Raw genomic sequence first — 23,906 nt, forward strand, 5'->3', positions numbered from 1 at the left:
ATTACGTGCATTCGAGTTAATAACAAATGGCATACCAAAGTTCAAGTGGTGGTAAATATAATTACCAAGGCCTTAGAAAGGGTTGAAATAAGAGAAAAACTTGAGAACTGATTAAAATTAAACATCGCGTTATCTCTCAAATAAAAAGAGTTGGACCCTTTCAAGTGCTTTTCAATGCAAATTTAAATATTTTTCAGTCGATGTGCAAAAAAATTATAAATTTAAATGTGGAGAATTATTATGGCGTCACATTTTTGGGGACAAAAATCGTGAACAGAAATGAGAAAATAAAAAATATATATATATAAAATGAATACAATGAAAAACAACATGATACGTTTGTGTTAATTAAATTTATTGCATATTGCATAAAATTCAAAATTCTGCAAAATGTGGAAAAGCTCACATTAATATTAAAATAATTTATAGATCTCTACAGTAAAACTTCTGAAGACGTAACATTATTATTACTTCAAAAAGCGGTTTTCTTGGACAAATTTGTTGGATGAAAATATCGGAGAGGCTCCATTTCTTTCCATTTAAATCTGTTATTTTGATTTTCTATCTCCTTTTTTTTAGTGTGGTTTTCTGACTAACTAAATAAATGAGACTTGTAGAATAGTTCTAATTAAATGGCGCTGTGTAATTGTTTTGAAAAAATCATAAAAAGAGCACTGTTTTTTTCGATCAAATATGTCTTTATCTTCTTTTATATATATGTGATTTTAGTATACTATTGTAAACTCAATATTTTGGAATTAGTTTCGGTTTTAAAAGCCTCACTAAGCATATTCGTTCCATGCACGTCCTGGTTCGCTTGATTCCGATTGCAGACGATTGAATGTTAACTGAAAAAAGTCGTTTGGAATTAAAAATTGGATCAACGCGAGAACGTGACATTTTGTTATCAACATAAATGATATCGATGGCGGTGGTGGCACCACTCATCGATGTGCTCTCAACTCTGATGGACTCTCCTTCCGAGAGGGTTCATCATTTTCAGCTAATGGTCGAATATTAGATGATATCCCTCATCCCATATCATCGTCATCTTCTTGATCCTTGATGATGCCAATTCGTCTTCCGCAACTGCGAACTTTGTGGATAACTTCTTCTTGCATCAGATTAAAGCACATGGCAATCAAGGCCATTCCGAACAGCAGGTAAAGAGAGCACATGACTAGTTTCTCCTGAGAGCCTCCATCAGAAATCACCGAATCACCTGGAACGAGATCTCCAAAACCTGCAAATAAATATGCAACCATTATAATTTTATGAGTGAAGAAGAACTGTTCACATTACTAGTCGATATCCGTCTGAAATTTATTTAAAGTGTGCTCGATCAAAGTATATGATATAAGGGATGATTTTATAATGGCTTGGTGACACCAGACGCCTTGGGCATGATTAATAAAACAAAGCATATCTTCATTTCGATAATTGCGCTATCGATAATTGAAATGAAGATAGGTCAATAATTTATATGAAGATATGATATGATATTTAATTATGTATGTCGATAATTTACATGAAGATATTTGATATTTCATTATATATGTCGATAATTAATACAAAGATATGTTATATTTTATTATATATCTCGATAATTTATATGAAGATATGATATGATATTTTATACGATATGATATTTTAATGAATATATGTAAGAATTTCATTGTTACATATCTTCATTTCGTTAAATTATAATTCGATTAAAATATTAAATTTTTAATATTTAAAAACACTTTTGGAAAAAGACAAGGTTGAGACAACCTGAAATTTTTTTAAACGTGGTAGCAAAATTAAAAAAAAAAAAATGTTTTTTCGTATCTACCAAAAAATTAAATTAAAAGCATAAAATAACCATAGCTGCCGTTTTTACGCTTTTTTGATAAGTTTTTCTTGTAGTGGCAGAGATAAGACGATTGATTTTACAATTGTCATCATGAATTTTTTTAAAAACCTTTAATCAACATTGGCAGGACTTTTATATATTTATATAAATTATATTGTTGCAATAGTTGTCGAACTCATTATAAATCTATTTCGTTAAACATCGATAAAAATAATAACTGTTATATTTTTAAGAACTAAAAGAATAATCTCCCATGAATTGAATTATTTGATGTCTCATTGGTGCGAGCTTCTTCTACTCTAGAGAAACTTTTAGTTATTTATTTTGGATTTTGGTCAAAATAAATACCACCAGTTCATGCATGGTATGCCACTAAGTGCCTCATATTTGCTCGGTTATATCTAGACTTATAGGACTGATCAAGTAAAACCTTTTACCTTCCAAGGAATTGAGAAGACATACACCAATTGTCAGTCTTCCTTCTCATATCATTGGTTGCATAGGTGTAACAACTTCCAGAAGAGAGAAGGCTTTCGCACGATAAGTAAGAAATCTGATTTAGTAGTCCGAACGTTGTGACATCTCCCCTGCGTTGTTTATGTTCGTTTTCTTGGACCATTTAAGTGATCCGTGCGAAGGCCTTCTTACTTCTACGAGATGGTGATGGGTGACAATTGTTGAATGAGGTTAAATTGCGACACGATCCTTAAGACTTGGTTTAGGGGCCTAAACTAAGGGAGTTAGCAACAACACAAAACTTTATCAACTATTTGAAGTGGTAGAAAAGTTTAGGGATATTATATTCTTGTACAGAGCACGAAAAAAACGGACCACCCTGAATAACTTTTCGATAAGCTAATTTCGATTTAAATAACTGAAATTTTTGAATGCTTATGAACTATTCAACCGATTTTGCTCGAATTTTGTATTCTGCCATGCAAAATTACATTCTTTAAAATCATGCAAAAAATTTTATATCTTACAATTCAAAATTTATCGACCATTATTAAATAAAATAACAAATATTTTTAAAATTTTTTTTCTGTATTAATTTATCTAAAAGAATTTTATAATTGTGCTCAAAATTTTTTCAATTCGGTTAAGAAGTTCTCGAGATATAGCGAAATACCCAAAAAGTGAAAATAACATTAAAGGGTCCTCCTAACTTTGGACCGTTCTTCTGACCAAACTATCCCATTTCCCAGATCACGGTTATCCCCTTTATTTTAGGGGTCAGAATTCCGAATCCATCGAAAGCATGTTTTTGCGTATTTCGTAAAAGTATTTTAAGTTTCGAATGTATTTTGTAACTTAAAATATCGTCTGAACAAATTAATTAGCCTATTCGAAGTCTACCCTCAAACCATCAAGATTGAGTCCTGGAGAGAAATATTTTAGAATATATTTTTCTATTTTTTAGAACACATTTAATTCTAAACTTGTTAAATCGAAATCTTTTTAGCGTCCCTTCAATTTTGAGATATCGAAAGTATTCTGTAGTCATTTTTAGTAGTTTAACAGCAGTTGGCAACAAAAATATGTACACTATATATTTATCATGCTACGTAATTGTTTGCTCCATGTTCATTCGGAACAGTACAATAACTATCACTTCAACGTTAAAAGTCTAAAATGAATGCCCATTTGAAGCAGCATCTAATTGTATTAATGATAGTCGAATAGAAAAGAGTTGCTTACCAATGGTGCTGAGAGTGACAAAACAGAAATAGGAACCATCCAAGAAACCCCATCCTTCCCAAAGGGAGAAGAGCACAGCTCCTCCAGATATATAACCCACCAAAATCACCATGCAAAGCGTTATGGGTACAGATACCCTCACTTTGCCGTTGTAATCCTCTTCTCGGTACATTTCATCTGATATAGGCTCGATCCGAACCTGTGAAAAACAATTTTTTTTAAGCATACAATAGTTGTGGGCATTTTTAATTTTATTTGCATTTAATTTAAAACATTACTGAAATGCAATTAGAATATTTGTCATATCAATTTAATAACCAAAACTGGTGGATTTACTGTTTATTTATTTTTGTTCTTCTTTCTATTTGTGAACTTTAAGTTATACTGAAGCTTAGATTGCTTCTTTTGTTCATGACAATTTTCTTCATTTTCTTTTCATGTTGCAAAAAGTGCACAACACACAATTCACAAAATTTCGCATATTTTCAGACCATTCGTTTAGAAGAAGATAATTCCAGGCAAAAATAATTTTTGTTTAAGTATTTATTATTTTTTATTATTTTATTAAATAATTGTGGAAAAAAATTAAGTAGTAAGGTATACAGTTATTTACGTCATTTTAAAGAATTCAATTTTAGATGACAAAATTCGAACATTTGAGCAAAATCGGTTGACTCGGGAAGAGTCATCAAATTTTAAGTTTATGACATTCTCTAAGTTTGATGTCTCAGGAACTATTCAACCGATTTCGATCAAATGTTTGAATTGTCCATGTAAAATTATATACTTTAAAAGGACGTAAAAAATTGTATACCTTACGACTCGAAATTTTTTCAACTATTATTAAATAAAATTGGTTCTGAAGTCAACGTTAATGGCAATATCGCACCCGAAATACAAAGAAGAATCAATAGTGCAAGTAAATGTTTTTATGGATTAAAAAAATATTTAAGATCAGACCTACTAAAAAGAGATACTAAACTGTTAATTTATAAATGCTTAATCAGACCTATCCTAACATATGTCTCAGAAACTTGGACAACAACACAGAAAGATGAGAATTCCTTGGGAATCTTCGAAAGGCGGATCCTAAGATCCATTTTTGGGGGCAAACAAGTTGATGGTACTTGGTACAGACGTTCAAACTCAGAACTCTATCGGGCCCTTAGAGAGCCTGATGTTGTCAGGTATGTAAAAATTCAAAGAATTAAATGGGCTGGTCACATCATTCGAATGAACAGAGAGAGTTGGACAAACATAATCTTTTCGGCTCAGCCCATCGGATCAAGGCCCAGAGGTCGACCAAAGCTGAGATGGGCCGACTGCGTGGAAAGAGACTTTTCAGTCTTAAAAGTCTCAAACTGGAAGACAACTGCCAGGCAGAGGCACGCCTGGAGGAAGTTGATTGAGAAGGCCAGGGCCCACCCGGGCTGTCGTGCCATTGAGGAAGGAAGGAAAGATTAAATGAAATAATAAAACATAATAAATATTTACTAAAATTTATTTTTCGCATGGAAATATCTTTGGATAAAAGAATTTTATAATAGTGGGCAAAAATGTTTCAATTTGACTTAAAAGTTCTCGAGATATGGCTAAATACTCAAAAAGTAAAATTAGCATTATGGGGTCCGAACTTTAGACCAAACTATTGAGACCCTATTTCCCAGATTGCGGCTACCTCCTATATTTTGAGGCTCTGAAACTTAAAGCTGTCGGAAAATGAAGGTTATGTTTATTCAGAGAAAGTACATTTTTGTGTCTCACGTAAAATGTCGTCATTAATGAATTGGCATAAACTTCTCTAACTATTGAGTCTTAACGTAAGAAGATTCAATCACTAGACTAAAAGTTATTCAAGGTTGATTCGTTTTCCTTCTTTTTTTGCGCACTGTACTCCAAAAATTGTGTCACGTGAGTGAGGCGTCGCGGACAATGCAATGACAGAGTTTTGACGACGTACATTCATTTTCTTACTCTTTCCTTTAAATTTGAAACAATGGCCACCATTTTGCTTCATCATCCTTCTTCTCTCTTCAGGAACTCATTTTTACAACAATGACATTGCTGTTAGGAAAAGGATTAAAGTTTATTGGTCTCTCAAGGCTTATATGTCTCATTTAAGCTCGCTCTTCTTTGTTATAGTTCAAGGAAAAAAATTTATGACTCACACTAAAATCTCCGCGGCTTATTACAACTGGGAACTTGCACTTCAAGAAGAAGATAACCTATACCCACACGTGTGACCTATGGCGACAGTTGGAGTGTTAAAGTTAAGCTAAGTTTCTCCACATAAGTTGGAATGTCAATTAACGTTAAGTTAATTAAATACTGAGCCCTATCGCAGATGAATTCTTTCTCGTCTACTTCTTTTACTTAACTGTGATTTATCAGGCAACTTCGATGCACAATTAGTTTGCTTATGTACTACATGGCTTCAATCCTGTCCAATCCTTGCACTTTGAAAGAAATATAGAGGGAAAGAATTGAAATCTTTGTGTAAGAATACAGAATGTGCCACTTAAGAGAATGGATACTCGAAGGGCTTGGCTTACTTTAAATAGAATGGGAAGAACAGTTGCCAATGTAAACAAAGGCCATGTTTCAACGACCCATCAGGATCGATATACTCACACTACGACACCTGCACGTATTTCATTGTAATTTTTACCACAAATCTCGACACAACAAAATCCCAAATCTTTTTACACAACACTCAAAGTTTACTACAATGACCCATGGAACAAAAAAAAAGGCTTGGTTAGTTGTATATAGGATCATAAATTATGTGTCGTATGAAAATTATTGTCACTCAAATGTGCTGATAGTGTCATAAAAATAGGCTTTGGTTTTTTGCAAAGTAAAAAAAAAAATATGCATAAAAAATTAATAAAATACCAAGATTATGCACTCTATTTGTTAAAATATCAAAGAATTGAACATCATTTTTGTGCTATCCTAAATGTTAGTTTGCAGAAAAACCAACAGCTGACAAAAACTATCTTTAGTGGTAGTTCAATGGAAGGGGGGCTGTAGGGAAGCAAGAGGGAATTCCCCACACATTAGGATGCGCAGATGTGATGTGCGTATTCTAGTCATGCAAAAGTATGAAAAATCATTTCCTTTAAAACAGAGATTTTGCATGGCTTCACGATTTCCCGTAACTCTACTACTAACGCTATTTGAGCTTCATGCTCTAAAATGTGTCTATACATTTCACAAAAACCGAGGAGTAGACTGCAAAATTTCTCTGATATATTCCTCAGAGTCCGGTTGTAGTAGGAAAAAAATGGGAAATTTTCATGATTTGACACTCCTTGTAACGAGGCTTCTTATCTTGTCACCCTCGCATGGTTATCTTAATACTTGCCTATATAATTGGATTCAAAATTAGGTAAAAGTTTTGACAATGAGGAAACACGTTAAAAATTAAACAAAAATATAATGTCTCTGCATAACAATTTTACTTAATTAACAAAAACTTTGTTGCTTTTTGTGAAAAATCGATGTTTTTTTGTTGTTGAGCGAAACAACGATGAATGCAAATGATGATGTGAGCGGAACAAACTTTCTAAGATTAAAAAAAGAACAAAAAGAAAGGTTTCCATGAAATCTCTGAGCAGCGATGGCTCAGAGCGTTCCAATGAGGTGAACTGAGTTCGAATGGGTGGGTAGATACAAATTCCCCATCCGGATTGCACCGACCACAGTGCTGACGTGAAATATCTCCATTGATAGACAAATCAAGGGTTAGAGTCCCCTGCCATAAGGTTAACCGTGGGAGGTTCTCGTGGTCTTCCTCTCCATGCAACGCAAATGCGGGTTAGTTCCTTCAAAAAATCTTCCACGAAGGCAAATTTTTCACACTACTTGATCCAGGAGTTCCCTTGTCTTCTGGATTGGGTTCAAAACGACAAGACTATGGAGTTGAATATGAGTAGTCGTAAACCTAAAAATTGGGTCTGCTGTTCAACGACGGTTATAAAATAAAATAAAACTCTTACCTCGTCTTCTATTATGTGAGACATGGGTGGCGGAGGAGGAGGTGGAACACTTAAATGGAACTTATCATCAATTTCTAATCCATATCTTCCAGATGGAGAGGAAGCATTTCCGACAAAATGTTGAACTCTGTAATTATCCGCCAAATGACGCCTGCGTCGGGAATCATGATTCGGTCCTTGGCTGTCTCCAGTACAAGCACATGCCCTGCTGTATAAATAACGGAATGCTTTGGCCAAGATGTCGCCAATGTTAGTGAGATAAAGTAGCATCAGTGGTATTCCAATAATTGCGTAAAATATGGTTGCTATTTTTCCGGACGGAGTCCTTGGCGCAATGTTGCCATAACCTGCAAGGAAAAAAAATCATTATTTCAAACGCTTCATTGAAAAAACAGGTTTTTAATTGATTTTTTTATTGACCTATATCACTTGGATCAGTCTGCGTAGGGACCGAGGGTGTGCGGTATTGGTCCTCGTTAAGGTATCCGACTACCTTCGGGACAAAATTTTTGAAAAATAAATATTTTCCACAACATTATTGCAATTTATATTGTATATTAATTTAAATAAACATATTTAATAGAGAAAATTTAAATATACAGAAATTTTTTTGTTTAAAGAGTATTTTTTAGATAATTTTAATGAAAATAACTCATTAACGGAAAACACTCTACACAAAAAACTATTGTACAGTCGGCAAAAAAAAAAAGATATCACCCTGAATAAATTTCGTTCTAATGATCGGATTTTCACGAACTAAGTGTTAATCTTAATGGTTCCTGGGGGTGACCTCAAATATGCTAATTAATTAGTGCTAACTATTAATTAAGTTACGAAATCAGACACAAAAACGTACTTTCTCTGAATAAACATATATTTTTTCTTACATATTTGGATTCTTAACCTTCAAAATATAGGGGGTAGCCGCAATCTGGGAAATATGGTCCCCATAGTTTGGTCAGGAGAGCGATTCAAAGTTCGTACCCCTTAATGTTAATTTCACTTTTTACGTTTTTAGTCATATTTTAAAAACTAATAAAGCAATTCGAAGAAAATTTCACCCAGTCATAAAACTCATTTACCCAAAGATAATTTCACGAAAAAAATAATTTTTAATAATTGTTAATTATTTTTTATTATTTAATTAAATTAAGGATGAAAAATTTTTGAATTATAAGGTATGAATTTTTTTATACCATATTAATCTACATATTTTTCAATTGAAAAATCTAAAATTTCAACTGTTTTTATTTATTAGAAGCTGAAAAAAATTAAAATTAATTATTTTTAAAAAAATAATTTGGCGACAATGAAGAAATGATTAAATGGGACGATTAATATTAAAATGTGATAAACTTGCGAGGAACTTGACTTCGCGCGCTTAGCATAAAATTTCATTCATATTTTTTTCGCTAATAATCGTTTGCTTATCTTTTCATTTTTATTTTTTTAAGCTATAAAATACGATGTTTCTTCTTTAGTCGTCTAAAATTCTATTTGCAATTTAGTAAAGAAATTTGAACAAAACATTTTATTGAATAAAATACATTTTATTCAGAGAATGTGGAGTTTTATAAAAGCATGCTTCTGATAGAATATGATTATACAACAGATTGTGCTTCTTTAATGTGATTTTTTTTTCTCAATAACTGATAAAATTTCAATAATATACATACGAATGAATAAATTTGGAATAAAATATTCATCAATTTCTTGAATATATATTTTATAAATATTAATAAAAATACGCAGTCAACATTTTTAAGCATCTCTCACAACATCGCAAATTTCTCAAAATCTTATAGGGTAAACTAACCAGTGAAGGAATAACTTAAGCTTAGCTTGTCTTTAAAAAAAAATCATAAAAATTTCAAAATTTGTAATTTTAGCTAAATGACGTATTTGTTATTAAATGCATGTCGACATATTTGTTATTAAATGCAAATTATGTAAAAAAATTTAGATAACTTACATAATATTGTTTTAAGCTTTTGGTGGTTTAAATAATAAGTAGTAAGATAACCAAGTGAAGGAACAGTTCTTAAATTGAATAAACACTAAATTTTCCAGTGAATGAACACTTAATTTTGAGAATGTTTGATGCTCGTTAGGAATCCTTAGGCCACACAGATATCTGTCGCCCTGTAGATGCCTGAATTGACTGATGTTAACACAGGCGGGCATTAGGAAAAAAAAAATCTTTTAAGTTTTCGTGCCCCCATTTCAGTATCTTAAGGGCCTTACGAGCTCTGTTTAAAAAGAGAGTATCATATCAGATATATATATATATATATATATATATATATATATAACATAAAAAGCTTCAATTAATCTTTTTATGTTAGTTTCTTTGCTATAAAACTTCATCCTAATTAATTATTCTAAACGAAATACTTTCTCACACTTTTAAAAACCACATCCTGTTCTTAAATCTATTTTTGGCTCAAGTATGCATTTAATTAAGAGCAGGACATTTTTCCCTTTGCTCTTGTGTGGGAAACGTTCGATCTATTTCATAAACCAATAGCAACTACTAAGAGTTCCCTCTTTCCCTAAATTAAGACATATTACGGATTTTACTTTGCAAGATTTTCCCTAACATATAACCAAGGAGCGCAACTTTTCATGTGCACTTTCACTCATTCTCATGACTGCTCTTGTCTAATAATTAATAAATAAATTTTGTACCCTCCTTCCCGACCTATGACCTGTTTTAATCCTTCCACTCGGCAACGACGTTATATATATATATATATATATATATATATATATATATATATATATATATATATATATATATATATATATATATATATATATATATATATATATATATATATATATATATATATATATATATATATATATATATATATATATATATATATATATATATAATCTGATATATATATAACAAAAATAATCATAGTAGCAGTATTTGGTGGTAAATGTAGCTTATCGTAATTGAAGAATATGCTGTGCGACATTTTATGGTGAATTTGCGAACGTAAGTTTCAGAATGTATCGAAACATGTGGATGCTATTTGCTAATCATCTTTATCCAAAGAAAACCATGTAACGTAAATATCTAGCAAAATGAAGCAATTTTTTAAACAATGAATCATACAATATGCAACATATTATTTCTATATCTTATTCTTAAACATAACATATTTCAATGTTTTTAAAATGCCACTAAACATTCAGCAATTCATTGAGTTATAGAAAAAAGAAATCGTTAATTACAGAAAACCTTGTGAATGTGCATTAGAATTACTATACAATCTACATTTTATTTTTCATGCACTTTTTTTTCCTTCAAACTTTCATGCCTAGAAGACTCGATTAAAGCTGTAAAAATCATTATCCCTAAAATTTTGTATATAGCTATTATAAGTTATGTTAATTTGATTTTAGTATGAAATCCTCGAATAAACATAGCAAAAATAGCATAATCTAAATAATATCAGATAAAAAGTTCATGTATTTAAATTCTGAAAACTTATAAATCGATTCAAATTTTCTTTTCAAAAGAGATTAAAATAATTTTTTATTTTATTTATTTATTTATTTATTTTGCTTTTTGGACATAAATGAACTTAAAAATTGTCTATTGCCTAGAAACTTCGAGGTGTTTTCTATTAACTATTAATTAAACCTCTCAGAGCAATCACAAAACATTATTTCAATTTTTTTACAGTCAGAAATTGGTTGCCTAGCAACCTAGTAAAATTAAGCGTTTCTCTTTTGAATCAGTCAAGGGTTATCTTAAAATATTTATTTGCGCAGGCGACTTTTTTTGGCGGTTTTCTGGACTATCGCCAAATATATAAACCTTTATTGCAACCCAATTTACGACCCAATTGTTTTAAAATTTTGTCTACCCCCCCTAATTCAAGTGTCTAGATTCCAAATATGTAAAAAAAAATATATGTTTATTCAGAGAAAGTACGTTTTTGTGTCTGATTTCGTAACTTAATTAATAGTTAGCACTAATTAATTAGCATATTTGAGGTCACCCCCAGGAACCATTAAGATTGACACTTAGTTCGTGAAAATCGGATCATTAGAACGAAAGTTATTCAGGGTGATATCTTTTTTTTTTTGCGGACTGTACATACAGCTATCAAACTTTTTGAGCCGTTTCGTATAACCCTCTGAAGTGTTATGAACCTCAACTTAAATGATATCATGAAATTAAAAAAATGTATGAAGTGTTAAGCATATTTTTCCATTTTTCTCACATTTTCTTCACATTATCTACTGCAAAATATCTCATAAAACAAAAAATAATACAGTTATCTGAATTCTGGAGGTCTGTTATATAACCACCAATACAAGAAACAATCTCTGAAAGTTTGAAGACAAATTTATAATAATTAGTTAAGTTATCTTGTTTTCCGTAGACAAAAAACAGCAAAATTTTCATTTTGAGAAAAACACAATTAAAGTTTATAATTACATTTTTTCTAAAAACTATGAATGTTTGTCAGTAGGAAGTTATTATATTTTATAGGGGGCACATTCCTTCACACATTTTCTTAGTTTTATTTAACGTATTTAGCGATATTTAACGTAGCGATATTTTAACGTATTATTTAGCGATATTTTAAAGTATTTAGTGAATAACATCAAAAGTCTACTACTTATAAAGCATTTAACACAGGAACAATTTTTTTATTAAACAACCATCTTACTGTATTTTCACACTTTAATATATGTGTCTAAATATAGTTTTTATTAATAATTAAAAGTAAAAAATATTTTTTATAATATTTATAATAGCCCAAATCTAGAATTTTCTTCAATGCAATTTGTTATCATAGCAAACCGGACAACATAATGAAGCTAATATCATCATCAGGATCTCAATATCAATTATTCGATTGCCACACAGATTATTTTTATCCAAAAGGATCAGTTCTTTATTGACATCCATAGAAATCGATAATTTTGAAGAGCTTGAAGTAATAGATTCATCTGCTTTACACAATTTTGAAGAAATGGTATAATCAACTTTACTCAAATCATCGCTTTTGTTGGCATGTTGATTACCGTAATATTTACGTTTCTTAGATCGAGAAGTACGTCCTTTATCCATCTCAATAAATGTATCAAAATAAATAACAAATTTGTTTGAAAGAAATCAATAAATTTCTTCAAAACAAATCAAAATCAAGATATAGAAAGTACGCTTCAAATGTAAACAAACTATCAGAAAATATGGTAACTTTTCATGTTACCCACAAACAGTAACCACGAAATGTAAAATCTAATTAAAATATAATTCAGATTATTAGCCGAGAGTTTAAGAGCTTTTAAAAATTAAATATCTAAGAAAAATAAACACAAATAGAAATGGAACCGAAATTATTACCTACTATCGGTTTCATTTTTGTAATTTCCGGTAAGTTAGACAGCTGTCATCTGTTACTAAAATAGCTATAACTAAAGTTCTGCTTGACGTGCATTCAAAAACAAAACAGTTTTGAAAACTAGAAAAATTGGGCATTATTATATTGCAATAAAATAAAAAAGTGATTTTTTGTGAAAATCCTCGTTTTTAAGGTAGTCGGATACCTTAAGCTGTGCTACCGTGAAGTGCTCGACTTCTCGCGCAGGTCGTCAGGCTACCGAAGCCGGGGTGCCATCCCCTCCACAGAGGATCAAAATTGTGATGGCATGTCTTCGGATCATCCTCCGGGATGCTTCCCAGACCGTCGACAATAGCCCATTGTGCAGCTCTAAGCGACATAAATTAACAACAACTGTTGACCTATATATAGTACATATTAACATATGTACTGTGAATGACTGAAATGGGTCTTTGATGTTGACTTCCACAGGTGATTGTTGATAATCACATAGTCGCTTTTTTAAATATCCCAAAGATATACGAAGTCTAGTTAGGTGCCATTGTCCGGTATAACTTACAATGATGTTTTTTTGAAGTTTAGTGCCACAGCCCGGTACTCCCAACATTGTTGTTTTTCCTAATCTTTTCTCAGCAGATTATTAAAATATCGAATAAATATAATAATATCAACGGACAAATTAACATCGAATTGGACATAGCAAATATTTTAGACATTCACCAAAAGCGACTGTGTGATTGTTAACAGGTAAAAGTCGACATTCTTTTGATGCCTGTCATTCACTGTATTATGTAGGAAACAATATGTCAGGTTATGGAGGTTAAAGGTTATAGCTACTACATAAGCAGCACTCTTTTGTCGTCATTTTGAATGACAATTTTACGTGAATAGGGTTGAATTTCGTTAGCATGCGGCTCAATTTTATCCTTAAAAATGTGTTCATGAAATTTACCCGTAGACTTAAAAAACCTTAGAAAAAAGTCTTAAAGCGTTAATTTGAAAGATATGGACTGTAGATTTTGATCACCACAATGGCTACTGCTATACGTTCTTATTTTTAGCGACATTTTATAGTTTAAATGGCCTGAAATTCAATTCTTGCGTGAATTTTCACATATTGTTTAGTATTAATTTAAGCTAATTTTTTTTAATTAAAAAATTATGGCTCCATCTTGTAAAGGATAAGGTAGAAACAAAACATAATTTTAAACCCAGTCAACCGATGGCGATAATGTATGAATTTCGTTCATGTTGACGCAGCATATTACCGGTGGTAGACAAATCACAAAACTTCTTACCGTTGGGCTAATCATTAAAGGTTTTCGTTTAAATCTGCAAAGTTTCACATAAAATCCTGCAATTTGCCTGGAAGTTATTCTTTTCGGCTGGGTTGGTGTAATACCAGAATTTACCAGTTTGTCTATTATTTGTGTTAATTAAGAGATGGCGCTGCCATCGCATGATCTTGGGGAGTTACCAAAAAGGAGTTAGTTTTGTTCCGACCAACAACGAGTCCGCATCGTTTGCTTTTATTGTGTTTTCCTTTGGATGGTTGACAGAATGAGAATAGCAAACTTCCTAAAACCGGAAGAAACTTGGTAAACTTCCGGTGTATCCCTTCGCTTATCTTACGGGGGCGATGTGTGAACAGGTTCTAGGGAAGTTTTATTATTGTGATTCGTTTGTGTTTAAATTTACTCGTAGAGTTTTCTGCCATTTATAAATTCTAACAGGTCGTGAGCCTAAAAAAATTTTAATAAAGTGTAAGGTTAGCTATGTTTTGAGTGTTATTCCTTATTTGGCTATGTATATTGTGTGGCTATATTTGTGGTTATTTTTTGGGTAGCATCATAGCAATCTTGCGGAGTCTTCCGAATTCATTCGTTGTTTGTTTCTTCGGAAGTTAGATTGAAAGAACGTGTTTTATTGGAAACACTACAAGTATAATAATTATATTGGATGGTGCATTTTTTAAAGCTTAGGCGTAAAAATCAGCCGAAGTAGTAACCCTTAAGTCTTACGACTCATTTTAATCCCTATAGTGCCATCTGCACTTTGCTTTACACGGTCAACCATCCATTTGGTAATTACATTTCGTTAAGTTTTATTTTGAATTTTTTTTAATAAGTCCATATCAATCGAACCACAGTTGGGTTCCAATTTTTTAAAACAAAAACTAAACATTGGTAGCCGAATATTCCATTAAAACCTCAAGAGAATTGCAATATATTTTGAATGAGTTTACTATGCTTTTTATTGGAACTTTAAAACTGACAAATGTGTTCATTTTTCAAGCAATTAGTAACTTTATTTAAAAAAAAAAACATTTTATTAACTTCAAAAGTTATAAATGTGACCCCATTTTTTATAAGCCGCTAAGACCACTGGTAGACTTAAATCCATACTTGCCAACTTTTAGTCCTACCCAAGTTTAGTCCCGTCTGCGTCAAAAGGTTATATGAGTAGATTGTCAAGTCAAATCGACAAGAAGAAAAAAATGACTTGCAATCAATCATTTTATCTATCAGGAAAGAGGATTGTAACTTACTTGGTATTAAATGACGAATTTGCCAAATAAATTCGACAAAAAGTATACTTAACGTAAGCAAACTACCATTTTGGCCATCCTGTTGTCAATTTCATGAAATTTTAGTTAGTCGCCTTCAAACTTCTAATAATGGTCCAAAAGTATTTGTTATTTGTTTAAAAAGTGCCCTACATGCTACCTATTTAGTTAAATAGTTAAGTTTTGTTGTAATGTTAAGTTTTTACGGAGCTCAGAAAAACAGAACATTCTTCTCCGACGAGATGCACATTTGATTCGGCATTAACTTGAAATAAAGTAATCATTCGCACAATCTTTAGAATTTTTCCTCACCAAATTCGGATAGATATTACACCACACAGTTTTTAGTATGACCATCAACTCAAAATGACTGAGATAAAAACCTTTGAAAACAATCAACTTGCGTATAAAATAAACGACGGAGATATGCTTTAGTGGATAAGCAGGCATATTTAAATGAAAAAGATTTAAAACTACAATAATTTTCAAACTATCAATTCGAAACTTATCAATATTTTTAGTTAAGCACATAAATAAAAATGGTTATATCAGCATGTCGCATTCCAACATTTAGTTTCATTCCTATGAACTGTAAAGCTGTTAACAGGGTATTTTTTCTTACAGGTTCAACAATTCTCGAATTCTCTTAATAAGTTTTTTATTCGCGCACGATTATAGTTCCTTACATACATTTTCAATTTCAATTCTTATAGTTGTTACTCTGCAAAACAAAATGTAACGTAATGTTCTACCCCGAATCATTGGCGGAAGTGTTGCTGACGAATTTATTGATATATGGAATTTATTATCGATAGATGGAATTTTAATAAAAAGAAAGCAATCTTTGATTCTTTAAAAAATCGTTTGCGAAGATTTTAAAAATAAATTTTTTTGGAAAACTTAATATTTTTAATACAGAAAAGATATTTTGAACAAAAATAGATGAGAACAAATTTATTTAAAAGAATTTATAATTTCTGACCGATTATTATAATATGAAAATAAAGGATAACTTCCATTTTCAATTTCCTTACAACACAGATGGAAATTGACAGATTCGTGACATTGGCTGCGGATACAGTTTCCAGAGAAATCGATCGATTTAGGAAATATATAACGTTATCCACGAAACTCATTTTTTTTAAAGAAAAAAATCTTTTCTTACAATCTATTTTGTGACAGGGTTTCTGGGCACAATGGAAAATTGCTATAAAACAGAATTCATTTAAGTGTTAATGGCTTTTACAATTGAAAAAAGAATACTTTCTACTTATTATATTGATAACATTTTTATGACGTATTAAATAAATTTCTAAGAACTTCTGTAAAAAATAATCAACTGGATACCTGCAAGTGGGTATCTCGATCTTAATAGGTTGTTGAACCGTAGAATTTGCTTACGTTAGCAACTGTTCTTTCCATTCTATTTCGAGAAAGATAAGTCCGTCAAGTATTAATTCTCTTAAGAGACACATTCTATATTCTTTCACTAAGATTTCAATTCTTTCACTATATATTTCTTACTGACCATAAAGACAGCCGCTTTATTGCGACGTTTTATAATACATATTTGCAGATGTAATAAGTATATCCTATTTTTTTCTCCTCTCATTTTCGGAAAATTACGACTTTAAACATTGGTTTTATTCGAGTCCAAACTTTCGAAAAAGTTTTTTCTTTGTAATAGGAAAAAGCCAATTAAATTGAGATTGTGCTGGCGTTTCATTAAAATTTAACCAGCACTGAAAACACTTTAAGAGAGGAGCTAGCCTATTATATTACAGGGGGTGACTAAAATAATAGAAACGGTTCTATACTAATACATTTTTTCTTATTTCTCTAGAAATACTTAAAGAATAATTTTATAACTTCAGGAGCGATTCTTCATACTTATCATTGGAGTTTAAAGCTTTTAGAGGTTTGAGGGACCGACAAACGGAAAATTGTGTTTTTGAACACTCTGTGCCAAAAAAAGTAGCGATAAATTTGTAACTTGCAGCAATTATTTTAGTTATTATATGCAGTAATTGCACAAAATTTTGTAAGCCTATATTAAATATTTATGGAGATACGGACATTTTTAATAAAGAGCAAATTTTTTCGTTTGATGCTTTTTTTCCTATAACTTTTAAAATATTCAATAAAATTAAACAAAACCTTTAGATCAATTTAAAATAAATTACAAAGATATGAGTCATTAAAGTAGTTCTTTTATACTGTAATTTTAATTTTTTTCTTCTTAATTTTGAAGAGAATCGTAATTGGCAACAATAAAAAAAACCAGATTTGAATAGTCTGAACATTTAAAAAGTTCCAAGCTATTTTTTTAAGTAATTTTTGCATTTTTTGAAAGAAATTCAAAATGATAAGGAGTTTTCTACAAATATTATTTTGCATCATAATACAATGATAATGCCTCATTAAATAACAAATGAAAATGCCTGTCAATAAACGTTCATGCACCGAAATAAGGCTGTATAAGAAAAAGAAAACAGGTGAAAGAAAAGATACTTTTATGGGGGAGGATCCCCAATAATGTCATTTTTAATAAAGCTTATACAATAATACAAAATAAAATTTGTGAAAACCCCCTGATCATTTTCAGTTTCTATTAAAAAGCATAAAAACTTTGTTGGAAATAGCTTGAAACTTTTAAGATATTCAAATCGGACTTTTCTTTATTAGTTTCTAAATACGATTCTCTACAAAGTTAAGAAAAATATTTTTTAATTTTTCCCGCGCGTGCGCAGTATAAAAGAACTACTTTAACGACTCATGTCTTGCGCAGTTTTAAACGGAAGAGTTAGCAGGCATGTATTAGTAATAATAATTTTCTGTTAAAAAAAACTGACCCTATAATTTTAATTCTTTAAAATAAATATTTAAACTAAGTTCATGTAATAACAAAAAAAATGAAAAAGTAAGAACGCTTTAAATAAACTTTAAAAAAAATGAATTTTACTCGCTAACCTTTATTTTATTTTTAACTATGATTTTTTTTCTTAGTTACAAACTTCTCACTTCCTCCGGTTAATTAGACGTGAGAATTTCGCATTTGTTCTGACGTCATTTTCAACTACGTTTCACATTGAACTTGACATCTTTGGGAAGGCAGCCAATGTCGCCAAGAGTTTTTCCTTTATCTCGTCTCATTGGAAATTCTTCAACGGAGCAAGAAGTAAGTTCTTTCACCAAAGAGAATGAAAAAACAGTTCGAGAACCTTAAACCTTAAATTAACCCTCAAATAATAATAAATAAAACCACAAAAACTTATTATTTTCCTAAAACTGCCACTTTTTTTCACATTTCCCCTTTGATACGTGAGCTCTGACTAAAGATGAATAAAACTTATTAGTCATGATTGACAGTTACAAACTCGAAGCAATAATAAAATAATACTTATAATTATTCAAACAGTAAAAATATCCGTCTTGCGCCGACCACAGTGCTAACGTAAGTGGTTGACGGATCATGGGCCCTTGCCGTCAGGCTAACCATGGGAGGTTTTCCTCTCTTTAGAAAGCAAATGCGAGTAAGTTCCATCAGAAAACAGGACACGAAGACAAATTTCTCCCGCTTCTCGATACAGGAATTCCCTTGTCTTCTGGATTGAGTTTAAAATGACAAGTCTACGGAGTTGAACATTGAGAGTCATAAACTCAAAATTCTATCGGTTGTCCAAAGACGGTTATAAAATAAAATATAAAAAAAAACAGCATAAAATAATGCTTTTTAGAATAAATATTCACTAAAATATGTTATTTCGGAGGATTTTTTGGGAGCTTTCAAAGAAAGGTCCCACTTCAGTTGAGGGGAAGGGGGAAAAGGTGTCGCTTAGTATTCCCGCTTGAGAAAGTGATGTCATAGTTGGCGATACAAACTAGATTGACTTCAAAATAAATTTTGAAATACGTATTTTTTCTGTTAAAATATTCCTTTTTTTAGTAGTTAAGTTTTATTTATCGTACCAAAATTTTGTTTGAGTTATTTTCGTAGGATATGCACGGCAATGTGTGCATTTTGTTTTTATCACAGTAGTCAGAAGACATGGTTATTATCAATAGCAACCGAATTAATAAACTGTAAAGTATCTGTGGGCATTTTATGAAGATAAGGGGCCCCTGCCCGGTTTTCATTTGCACGGCAGTCTTTTTTTAAATTTCTAATGACAATGCAAGATACAGCAATGAAGTAGATATAATAATAAGCTATCGTGGTGGCTCAGGGGATAGAGCGCTAGCCTTCCAATGAGGTGACCTGGGTTTGAATCCCAGCGATAGCTGATCTGTATGAATTTCGCACCCGAATCGCACCAACCACAGTGCTGATGAAAAATATCATCAGTGGTAAACGGATCAAGGGTCCCCTCGCCCTTGTCGTTAGTGCAATCAAAAAAGTCCTCCATGAAGGCAAATTTCTCCCCTTATACATGATCCAGGAGTGTCCTTATCTTCTGGATTGGGTTCAAGATTACAAGGATACGGAGTTTAGCAATGGTAGTCAAAAAGTCAACAAGCGGACCGGTGTTTGTAGCCAAAAATACCCCCCAGAGGATAGAAGGCCTCAGCACGGGTTACAAAAAAATTTGATCCTTTAGTAGTCCAAATGTAATAAAAATTTTTGTAGTTTCCTCCACTGCACAGCTTAGTTGCCTGAATGTAGTGGCATCTTTTTAAGCCACCACTGCGCAGTTTGTGCTCGTTATGTCAGACTACTAAATTGATCCGTGCAGAGGCCTTCTCTTTTCTTTCTCTTTTATATGAAGTGTTGTAAGAAGTGCCCTACAGCCTCTGTTCATGGGTTCTCTATGATCACGTGATCCCCGAGTGGGTTAAAATATCAATAGATGCTCGTCCAGGAAATTATGTGTCTTGTTAGCAGCTGAAAAAACGTCATTGCATCACTTTCGTAAATATTCTAATAAACAAGCGAGGTCTTCAATTTTCCATAGTTTCATCTAAACGTTGCTCAATAGTTCTTGTCTAAACGATTGCTTAATGCTTAATTTTATGGTGTGGTATGGCATATTCGAGTACGTACCAGCGTAGCACTATTCATTTCCATCGCTGTGTCCATTGCATTACATATATTTATTTTATTTTATTTTTCTGCTTCACTGTGTTTCATTCACTGATGTTTTTTTCAAGCGAAAAGGCCCTACATACATTTTAATGTAGGTGGGAACTTGCTTCTGTCTTGCCGTGGACTGATCGTAAAGACACAGTAGAACATCGAAGTTAAGCATCACTGGTTGCTGTCAGTAAGCGGATGGGTGACCACTTTGATCAGCCAAAGCAAGAACCGAGGACGCGCGGTATGGGTCCTCGTTAATCTGCTCTACCGTAAAGTGCTTGACTTTGCGAGCAGTGCTAAATGTTTCATAAAGTTGGCAAATTTAACCGAAAATAAGTAAAATTTAGCATATAGTGACTACCGTTTATTAAAATATTTGTAAAAACCGGCGAAATTGTTATAATCTCCTCTGTTATAATCACCAAGGCTCTACTAGGGCTTAACCCCTTAACGTATTTGCCCGTGTTTGACACGGGTGAACGTTATCGGCAAATTTGCACATGCCCTTGTCTCACACGGGCAAACTTGTATCTAGCGTTATTTTATTTCTAATGCCCGTTTGAGACCCGCCCTAGTAAAAATGAATAGACTAGATTATAATCACATTTATAATCACCATAGATCACACCACTATGCTGTATTTTTCTTGTGTAAACCACTTGGAGCATTTTGATGATTAGCTATAAATTAGTTAGGAATTCTTTGTTATAAAGCAGTTGTTTGGTGTGGAAAAGGTAATATAACCATTTTTATTAGCGTTAAATTAAACAGTTAACTATAAATTATTTTTTACCAAGCGTTTTTATAACTTGTTTTGAAAAAGTTATCCGATAATGAGTGACTCCGACGATTTTGAATAGGCCAATTTATCAGAAAGATTATCACTTGAGTTGATTTAATTTGATTTTAATATTTTGAAATTCAAATTAAACCTGTAATCAAATTATTTAAACATTGTTTGTATAGTAATTTTTTAATAATTTTTACACCAACCCGCTCTCTCTAGTCACCCCCCCCCCCACAACTGAAATTGCAAAAAATAACTTTGCACTATACCTATATATTCATTTTTAGCAACAAAAAATAGAGAAAGAAAGAAAACTCGATCATTTTTTACCAAGTTTATCTAAAAAAAAATACTCGAGCTTTAAGAGGTTTTAACTGCAATCACCAATATTTCTTATAAAATAATAGCAGTGGTCAAAACTGTATTAAATGATCGAGGTTTGTCTACTTTTCATTAGCACTATTAAATTTTTCTAACACCCTGTAACCCACCTTATCTTCTGGTTTGTTTGCTTCTTTGATTTTTTTTCGTTTCTCGTGTGCCACTGCCCTGAAGCCAAAAACAAAACTTGGTGACTATTTTGATTCAGTTACCGATCAATGCGTCGTAGAAATTTCATTTGTTTCTTTGTATCAGCCCGAAGTTTGCCGCGTATTCATTGAACAAGGGAACGCTCTTCGATGAAGAATTTCTTTTTGACATACGTCTGTTTCTTGTTAGTATTAGGAAAAAAAAGTGTTAGCGTTGAAAATTTCTTACTGGGCAGTGAATTATTTTACAAGATTTGTTCGTGGACTCAAGAGTTTGTGAAAACGATTTCAATAAACAATGTACCTAGTTGTTAATAACGCCTGTAACATATTATTATTATAATAATGTAAAAAAAATAACTGCGAAGTACATACTTTGTCTAAATTGTGACATATTTTTTTAAAATATATAATATGATTGATGATGTATAACAAAATGTGAAATATAATGGATGATGCCTAGAAGATTCAGTGACGTTTTCAAATTAATTTTTAACACCACTCAAAAAGTTCACATTTTCCTTCTATCAAAAGGGACAATTAATTAATTCTGCGTTGTTGTACTCAAGTCATTTCTGAAGACCGTTTTCATAAATGAATTTCTTAGCACAATGGAATTTATTTATCTTTTACTTTGAGTTTCATTAGAATATTTGATGGAATTTTTAAAATGAACTACTTTCTGCCGCTTTTTAATTATCTCTTGCTCTTCAAGAAATTTCTCTTGAGGCGAAAATCACATGAGTGCAAATCTCGAACACAGCTTTGTGTGTTATATTGTCTTTACATACGATATACAACAAAGTTTGTGCAATTATTATTTTTTATTTACTAATTCAAGGATAGCTATTTTAATTTGCCTTTAGATTACCTTTTGCACTCATAGTACATTAAAATTCTATTTAAAATATTTTAATGACTAATTTATTTAAAATATATGACTCAATATTTCTGTATAATAACTATTAATCGTCAAATAATGTGGAAACGAAATATTAAGATGCAAAAATTTTAAATTTTGATGTGTTGACCTCTGATGTAAGTAAATGAGCAAAAGGGTAAATTATAAATAAAGTATTATTAAAGAAACTCGTATAGTATTTGTTTTCTTTATTCTAAAATGGTAATAAATTGCACACGATGTCTAAAAAAATTCGATGATTTCAAAATCACTTCACTCATTATGTACCTAGCGTTCTTTTAAAAGGACGGTACCTTTATTTAAAAAAAGAAAAAAGGAGTAGCATAAATGTTTTATTTTTAGAATTTCTTGATTGCAAAAACGTGATAGTTTTGTCTCTTTTAGCTTCGGATTTTTTATGAGTAATATAAATATTTATGTTTAAATCTGAAGCAATGAAAAAGTTTAATTACTTTAAAAAAAACAGTGTTCAGGGCAGAAAATAAAGCGGATAATTAAAATAACTGGTTGTAAAACCATAGCATTCTTAGCTGTCTTCCGTGAATAGCGAAATAAGCTCAAGATATACTTAATTATAAAGTGTTCATCACTGCTTGCATATACTTGGATAAAGAAACAGCCTATTATAAATATTATAACTCTAAAAAATGTTGGTGGGCAAGTATATTTCAATTTCCTCTAAAACTAACTGCATACTCCCAGGGTTAGTATACTCCAGTCATATAAATATGACCACCGTCTACTTACGACATAAATGTAAAATAACCATTGGTGAGTATGGGGTGAAAACGTCTGAAAGCATACACGCTGCAGCAAGGAAGGATCTGAAAAATATTTTCGTTGAATTCTCTGGTGGAACTCATTATTGTGGAAGACACGATGGATCATTGGTGAGTATGGGGTGAAAACGTCTGAAAGCATACACGCTGCAGCAAGGAAGGATCTGAAAAATATTTTCGTTGAATTCTCTGGTGGAACTCATTATTGTGGAAGACACGATGGATCAACACATCTGTCCTTGCGGATCATGCGAATTGTTTATCTCAGGATCTAACAACAGGCGACTTATATAGCTCACACAGTGTACCTGTGAGGCTC

General features: G+C 31.6%; 1 protein-coding gene across 1 annotated transcript in view; it reads right to left on the reverse strand.

Annotated features, from left to right (window-relative positions):
- Nucleotides 1-338: 338 nt before the first annotated feature.
- Nucleotides 339-23,906, reverse strand: part of LOC107451832 (potassium channel subfamily K member 15) — a 71,121-nt gene continuing 47,553 nt past the window's right edge. The window contains exons 2-4 of the mRNA XM_016068067.4: nt 7,555-7,901; nt 3,554-3,752; nt 339-1,243 (exon numbers count right to left, since the gene is read on the reverse strand). Of these exons, the coding sequence (XP_015923553.1) occupies nt 1,032-1,243; nt 3,554-3,752; nt 7,555-7,901 (758 nt within the window). The 3' untranslated portion in view covers nt 339-1,031. The remainder of the gene's footprint in view (nt 1,244-3,553; nt 3,753-7,554; nt 7,902-23,906) is intronic.

Source organism: Parasteatoda tepidariorum, chromosome 9 (assembly GCF_982258835.1).
Source record: "Parasteatoda tepidariorum strain Cologne lab strain chromosome 9, Ptep-v5.0, whole genome shotgun sequence".
Classification (NCBI taxonomy): Eukaryota; Metazoa; Arthropoda; class Arachnida; order Araneae; family Theridiidae; genus Parasteatoda; species Parasteatoda tepidariorum.